The sequence below is a fragment of the Ammodytes marinus genome (assembly GCF_949987685.1).
Source record: "Ammodytes marinus genome assembly, chromosome: 4".
Lineage (NCBI taxonomy): Eukaryota > Metazoa > Chordata > Actinopteri > Uranoscopiformes > Ammodytidae > Ammodytes > Ammodytes marinus.
Window position 1 is genome coordinate 16,466,382 of NC_137233.1, and position 8,308 is coordinate 16,474,689.

The 8,308-nt window shown below is 38.0% G+C and overlaps 1 protein-coding gene across 1 annotated transcript; it reads left to right on the forward strand.

Annotated features, from left to right (window-relative positions):
* Nucleotides 1-1,282: 1,282 nt before the first annotated feature.
* LOC307249705 (solute carrier family 2, facilitated glucose transporter member 11-like) lies at nucleotides 1,283-7,462 on the forward strand (the record flags this gene model as incomplete). The annotated part of the gene is made up of 12 exons (XM_080026556.1): nucleotides 1,283-1,348; nucleotides 1,964-2,062; nucleotides 2,866-3,026; nucleotides 4,051-4,175; nucleotides 4,300-4,429; nucleotides 4,761-4,909; nucleotides 5,556-5,743; nucleotides 5,841-5,951; nucleotides 6,443-6,544; nucleotides 6,635-6,710; nucleotides 6,803-6,930; nucleotides 7,268-7,462. 12 exons carry the CDS (start codon nucleotides 1,283-1,285, stop codon nucleotides 7,460-7,462), a joined length of 1,530 nt encoding a protein of 509 aa, XP_079882682.1.
* Nucleotides 7,463-8,308: the final 846 nt, after the last annotated feature.

An 8,308-nucleotide genomic window follows, 5' to 3' on the forward strand; every position in this document is an offset into this window, starting at 1 on the left:
AGGAAAGGTAGGTGAACTCTGTCACATTACAGTCGGTTTGTGTTTTATATTGTTTCTGAATACTTTTACTGTTGATTTAAAAACCTCCACATATCCAATAAACATTTTGCGGAACACTAACTTGCGGAATAATTGATCAAAATGATTATCTTTTTAAAGTATTTGATTGATTTATTAGATAAACTCATCAGAAAATCTACAATTCTTATATCCATATTAATTGTGCAGTTTTTTATTAAAGAGGACCTATGATGCTTTTTGACTTTTATGACCTATAAACGTTGTTATGATGATTCATAGTCATGCTTAACCATACTAAATTATCAAATAATGACTTACATGCATTTCGACGTATTCCCTGCTGACCGTCTGGGGTGTCTGTGCCGAGCACTAAACACTATTCTAGCCAGTCGAGAAGTCACGTCTTCAAAGCGGTCTACCCTTTCATAATTCGTGACGTCGCATAAAACTTCGTGAAGTCCCCACGCGGATGTTTCCATGTATGGTAATGCTGTCACTTCCCTGTTCGCGTCTGCCTCGCGTCTGCCTCGCGCCCTTATAGGTCCATGCTCGCGCTTCCCGCCACTGAAAGTGTTCCGGAAGGAAGGTAACCAATCACAACGGAGTGGGGTTTGCAGGAGGGGGGGGGGAGGGTAGCGGAGATGGCCGATGCACAGGCGGAGGGAGCGGAGATTGCCGAAGCACACACACTCAAGTGTTGACAGGACGTGCTGGATCGCCAAAATAAGAGAAAGAGCTTCCCGAAAATCTACATAGTTTTTTGTGATGTGATTCGTGTCAGGTTGCTCTATAGCAGTGTAAAACAAGAAATTAAGACCAGAAAAGTAGTATAATAGGTCCTCTTTAATCAAACTTGATTTGATTAGCACATTTCGTATGGGTATGAACCGAGACATAAAATATATTTCATTATAGAGTTATGGAATGTATTTATAGTTTTACTATTTTTAGAGGATCAATTCACCCAATCCCAAAAGGATATATATGAGAAATCCCCCTCTGGCACCCCTGCCATACCAAGTGAAATTTAGTTCAAAGGAATTTGTTTGGACTGTTTTCTCACTTAAAGGAGAAGTAAGTGATATTGTTTTGTTAATATACATACAGCAAGCACTTAAACAGTGTGTGCAGTTCATAACACAGGTCTCCCAGTCATTCAGCTTTGCAGTAATTGCCAGATCAAATTTTGAGTATCCCACTAGTTTTTATCCATTCAGGAGACAGAGTGCTATAAAGAGGCGGGTCTCTGTGCCCGTGAACGATGACTCGCTGCTCTCCATTGCGGTACTATCTGACAAAGACGGGTGTGCGTTCATGTGGTGGTGACGTAGGGATGAGGGAGGGGATTGCCAGCTGTCGTCACTGACAGGAAGTTAGCTAAACCGACCGTATCGCTTGCTTAAGAAGGTTAAGGTTAAACAGAGAGGAACAAGAGGGATGTGTTGGCTACACGTGTTGTACTGTTGTCCTTTTTTATTGTACATTTGTAATCATTAAACAAATGTTTGGGGCCTGTATCGGCAAAACATTGAATGAATCATCACACATTATCTTCCTATCTCTAATTAAAATACCTGTGCAAGTTCTCCTTACCAATTTACAGCAACAAATTAAAATAAATACCTTCATATCCAAATGTAGACATATTATATTAAATCTGCCGAACTCTACCTTTAATTATATGCTATATTGTACTGTCTTTCGCCCATTTAATTTTATTTCAGCCATTCTACATCGCTGTCTAAATGTTGCAATTGTTTTGTCTCTTTATGAGCTTGTTGTTAATTTGATGTATTTGCATTGTATATTGGGTATATATTTTTGTTTTTGCTTTGCACTTGTTTGACTGGACATCATTGCAAATGAGGGTCACCTCTCTATTGATCTCTCGAGTATGAATAAATGTTAAATGAAAAATAATTATGTCAACTTTACATTTTAGCTGCAGTACTGGAGGCTTTATCTGCTGTCGCTGGTGTTGGGGATTGGGGGCTCGTTTCAGTATGGGATTCAAGTCTCTGTCATGGCTTCTCCAGCAGTAGTAAGTTTTCAGGAAAATAATCCCTTCTTCATTAATCCCTGCGGTGTGTGCAAACAGGTCTTATTTTCTTCCCTTCATTAGAAGATATGTGCAGTCATTGCTGAAAACAGGATGAATCTGGATAAAGTGTCTGTGAGGAACTAATTCCTTGGAAACATACAGTCTTTTACTTTACTTTCTCCAGATTTATATCTCCTTCTTTAGAGTTTTATTTTAATGCTGATATTCTCAGTTGATTTATATTTCAAATTATATACTGTATATATATATATATATATATATATATATATATATATATATATATATATATATGTATATATATATATATATATATATATATATACAGTATATACATGTATATATATATATATATATATATATATATATATATATATATATATATATATATATATATATAAGTAAACATTTTCCAGAGTCTCTGACTCCACCTTTATACCTCCACAAGTAAATCTTTCTAAGATTATTGAACATTAGCTTACAGGCGCTAAAAGCTAGAGATCCAAGAAGTAAGTCTAAACCAATATTTGAATTTTAGCCAAATTGCTTTATGTGATGATGACTACATTGGTATTATACTTACTATATAACGTTTGGTCATGATTCAACTTAAAATCTCAGCTGTCAAAGTTTCCTTGAGCAATGAAGAAACTTTTTTAATTTGGTTATAGAGAACTCAAACCATTATCAGCAACTTTTTCAAAACAACACGGGCCGACCCTGATAAGGCATGAACGCCACTGGCCACTTTGACCAACCATTTGACCTCTGTGTCCCTTCTGCAGCACATTCAGAACTTTGTGAACCAGACATGGATGTCAAGGTATGGAGCTCCAGTGGACGAGTCTACCAACCAGCTCATCTGGTCCTTCATCGTGGCTGTGCTAAGTCTTGGAGCCTGGGCCGGGGCTGTTCACAGCGGCAGCCTTCCTGTCACCTACGGCAGGTTGGACACACACACACACACACGCTTGGCTTCTTCCGTCTCCCTTCGGACAACACAAAGTATGATGTATGAATATTTGCAAGAGAAAATTGTGTATTGTGTGGAATTGTCCGAAAGAATAATAAATAAATAAATAAATAAATAGTACTTAAAAACACATATGTGGGGTTAGACACTCAACAATTACTTGCTGGCTGTCTGATCACGTAAATGTTTACCTTAAAGACCTACTTCACCGGTTAGAATATGAAGGTGTATTAAACTCTGAGATCCTATGTAGTATAAATGTGCAAAAATGTTAGAAATCGGTTCATCCTAGCCTGAGAAAAGGCAGAAAGAGTGTTATGGTCGCACTACATTTTCCCATGTGTGACATCATACATGGGAAAATGTAGGGTTAGGATTAAGGGGACAGCTGGGCCAAGGGAAGACCGAGGGAAGACTGAGGAAAGAAAAACCTCATTCATTATATTAAAATAGCGATTTTATAATGATAGAACGCCGGTTCGGTATGGGTGAAATATGCCTTTCACTGGGACAACAATCTGGTCTATTCTGGTTTGCAACTTTTTTGTATATCTATACCATAGACCATAATTACGGGAGCTTTCTTTAGCTACAAAGGTTAGGACAGGGTGTAATAAGGGAAAAAGGGAATTGCATAAACAACTATTACTAGTAGTATATACTGTATATGGTAATCAATATAAATAATTAACCCTATATTTCAGATTTTTGCATCAGTGCCTCAAAAAAGAGGAGAGAAATGACATTAACCAGTGAGATTTTATATTTGATTTTCAAGTATTCAATCCAGAACAGCAATTATCTACTGAATATACATACAAACTATTCATTCCAGCATGTCCTCTAAGGCTAAGCATCCAATACTTGTAAATATTAATTATTTAAAGCAATCATTTAGCATTTTAGGAAATACACTTCTTTGCTCTCTGACATCACTTTCATGGAGATGCTTAACTTAGCTTACATGCAGCTTAGCTTTGGTGTTTCTTTCTTGCAGGAAAAAAGCTTTACTGTTCAACGATGTCGTGGCGATTGTCGCCGCTCTTCTCATGCTCTTCAGTCGCATGGCCGGGTCTTTTGAGATGATCTTGTTGGGAAGGTTTCTCTATGGATACAATGTTGGTATGTTATGATGTGACTGTGTGTTTTTTTGTGTGACTGTGTTTACTTTTTTTCTTAGTTTTTGTCTTACTTTTGGGGTTTAATTTGTAATTGTTCTATTCATTCATATTGTCTTTCTCCATAGGTCTTGGCCTGAGTGTGCACCTCATGTACCTCGGGGAGAGTTCTCCAAAGAAATTAAGAGGTTTTCTGACCCTCACGGCTTCCATCTTTATCGGATATGGAAAAGTCATGGGTCAAATAATTGGCATCAAGTAAGAATTTACTGCTGAGACTTTCGAGCATTTATTCAGCAATATTTCGCCCCAAAGCATTTTACTATGCAGAAAAGTCTTAATCTTTTAGGTACCAACATTCTTCTGCCAGCTGTCCATTCATTTATTTACTGTCAGAATCAAATACTTGTTATTGTTACCAACTAAAGTACAAGACCTTTTAACCCATCCTAGTTACACAGAATGACAAAGACTAAGTAAATACCCTGGATAATGTATTAAGCTGCCTTCATTATTTTATTATAGAGCTACAGTCTTTCTCATTTTTACTACTACTAATCTGATTGTCTTTGTTTTACACTCTGCTCAGGGAGTTGATGGGTTCAGAAGAAATGTGGCCTTACCTCTTAGCCGTCAGCGGTATTCCTGCCATCCTGCAGTTTGTGATGCTGCTTTTCTTCCCTGAGGCACCTCGATACCTTTACATCGACAAAGGGGACACTGAAGGCACCATAAAAGGTGAGTGGACATGGCGGACTCTGTTTCTCATTTCCCACTGGGTTTGAGTTCACACAGACATATTTGAATGTTTAGAAGACTTTTTTTTTGAAAGAGGAGACTTGAGGAGAGGTTGTTTAAAGGTGCAGTGTGTGAAAGAAAATTTGAGTTTTTCAGAACAGACTGGGTCGGTAGAAATGGATTATAGTCTTCACAAGGGTGTTTTAATGAGTGTGAAATCGCTTGAAAATAAAACTGTTTTTTACCCTTGAAATAAGCATTTCACATAGGAGACCTCAAGGAGGCTGCCATGTGTGTTGCACTGCCATGTTTCTATTGTAGCAAAGAACGGACAAACTTCACTGCCAGCGTGGTTTTATTTGAAGTGGGTGTCCGCCGGAAATGCACCTGTTGGAAGACAAAGAATAAGTACTGTAGAATAAATAACTATTGTAGAAAGACTTGACACATTGTTGGATGGTGCCATCTTTAGTAACTAGCTGAGTATTGTCTCTAATAATGGCGGCTTGTGCATAAGTCTTTGTGTGTGTTGTGTGTGTGTGTGTGTGTGTGTGTGTGTGTGTGTGTGTGTGTGTGTGTGTGTGTGTGTGTGTGTGTGTGTGTGTGTGTGTGTGTGTGTGTGTGTGTGTGTGTGTTTGTGTTAAAGCCTTGCAGTGGCTGTGGCAGGAGGACGAGTTAAAGCAGGAGCTGGACGACATGAAGAAAGAGAAAGAGAGCACACAGGGACAGAAGGCAAAGACTGTGAAGGATGTCCTCACCTCTCGCTGTGTGAGGTGGCAGCTACTGACTCTGGCCATCCCTTGTGCTGCTGTTCAGTTCTGTGGCATCAATGCTGTACGTTAGTCTCAGCTTCCCCCTCCGTGAAAACAAACTTCTCTACATTATCACGTCCAGTTCAATTAACTTTTTTCTCTTCCACTCTCTCATCCAGCTGTATTTCTACGCCTTTGACATCTTCAGTGAGTCAGGAGTGCCAAAGGACCAGATGCATTACTTGGCTATTGGCATTGGAGCAACAGAGCTCATCGCAGTAACACTGTGTGTAAGTGTCTCTGCACTTACACCAGAAGGAAGATATTAATGGAACACAACTTAGAGATGAGGAGACTGAATTTTGGGTATGGATGAAAAAAGAAATTAAATTAAAAATATTAAAAAAAATCAATTATATCACAGAGCGCATGGACCATTTTCCACTGCGCATGAGGTGGCTATGATAAAATAATATTCAATACTTAAATTTGGGTGGGGAGAATTAATAATTTTTGGAAAGAAATCCCAAAGTAGAGAGCCAAAGAAGACCCAGAAAGAGGTAAAAAGGAAACAATTCCTATTTTTCCAATGGATAACACTAATTGGGACCCTACTTTGAACTTGGAAAGTTCCATAAATTACCTTATAAAAGAAAGACGAAATAGCTAAAAATAGTTGGTGATGGTTCATCAGTTAGATGTACTCACTATAGAATGTCAAATAACCAAACAAGCAGACTTTATTTGACACATCTTTTCATCTCTATGTCGCTGTTTTCAGTCTTTTGTGATAGATCGTGCCGGTAGGAAGAAGCTGATGGGCTACGGCTATTTACTGATGGGTGTCACCATGTCCATCCTGACCGTTATGCTGTACATCAAGGTAAATACGCTCCAACAGTGCACGTTTTTTTCCCATACCCAGTGCCATAGAAAACCAACTATAAAATGTTCCTTTTGTTTTCATTAACAGAATCTTTACACATGGATTCCGTACGTGAACATTGGCCTGATCTTTTGTGTCATCTTCATTTATGGACTTGGGCCTTGTGAGTTTATTGCAGCTTTTTCACCTCACAAGAGAAATAGTTTACTGGCCTTTTTATTAATTCAAATTCTTTCCCTTTTTTTAATCTTTCAGCTGGAGTGTCCATGGCTCTCCCAGCTGACCTCTTCCTACAAGCCTGGCGTCCTTCCGCTTACGTGATCAGTGGGACCATCAACTGGCTGAGCATGTTCCTCGTGGGGCTGTTGTTTGGCTACATTGTGGTGAGTTAGCAATACTGGGGAAAGCTTGTTGTAAAATCTCTTTTTGTCAAAATCAGTGTGTATCACCTCACTATCTGCTGCTTGTGTGTGCTCTGAAATGGTGTTAATACACAGCCTATCCTCTGTGAATGGGTATGTTAACAGTGGGTATGTACACAAAGGGGTCCATGGCTCATTTACTGAGTTTAGGATGTGTATTAACACTGTATTTGTTTTTATCTTACACACAGTACGGACAGGTAGTAGATTGTGAGGAAATATTCACTGATTTTGACAACAAGAATTCTCCAGAGTCACTGACACCGCCTTTAATCTGTTTTCATGTGTGTCTGTACAGGATGGACTCGGGGAGTTCTGCTTCCTGATCTTCGTGGCTTACTCCATTTTCAGTGCAGCGTTCATGATATTTTTTGTCCCGGAGACAAAAGGAAAGACAAATGTAGAGATTATGGAGGACTTCACCAAACTAAATTACAAGAACAGGGAGAAAGACATGGAAACGAGCAACATTAATCTTGAAACTAAATTTTAAGTACTGTTTACCTATCACACTTTTTCCTTTAACTTTTTGAGTATGAATTTCGGAGTTATACATTATAATAAGCCATATGAAACTATATAAAAAAAACTATAAGAACACACGACTACGCTAGTGTCCTTACACTAAATTCATCTAGGCCTATGACCTTTTAACATAACCATCTAACTATTTTGAGTAACAGATATTTTGAAGATTATATACAATAAATGCTGACACTAAGAACGTGGAGTCTGTAAATATGTTAACACGACAAATAAAACACCTGTCACTGCATCTGAGTATTGCCTTACTTATTTTCCTGTTTCTGATGACCTTTTTATTTTACCTTTATTCTTAGTTTTGCTTTTTTAAATCACACAGTTAGCATTTGAAGAGATATTTTTGAACAGATCTTTTACAGATAAGGTAAAAGTATAAATATCTCAGGGTACCATTACTTCACTAAAAGTAAAACCATTTAATGAAAAGAAGTATCGATAGTAAAAGTACTCTTTACGATTCCCGATTATTAATACACATGCATTAATATTTGTACAGCTGTCTGATAAATGTGGTGGGGTGAAAAGTAATACTTTCCTCTGAATAGTGGAGTAGTAGTATAAAGTCAAATTAACATTAAATTATACTTCAGTAAAGTAATTCAGGAAATGCACTTAGTTCATCCAATGCCATTAAAACATACAACACATGCCATATATGGTGAGGGTCACAACCTCTGGATGGACGAACAGATGCATTGCCTGTTTTGTTACCAGCTCAGGAATAATTAGAGGAAAGTTCGGAGAATTTTCAATTGCAATTTATTTGCTGCTCATCTCTGTACCAACAAGAGAGATG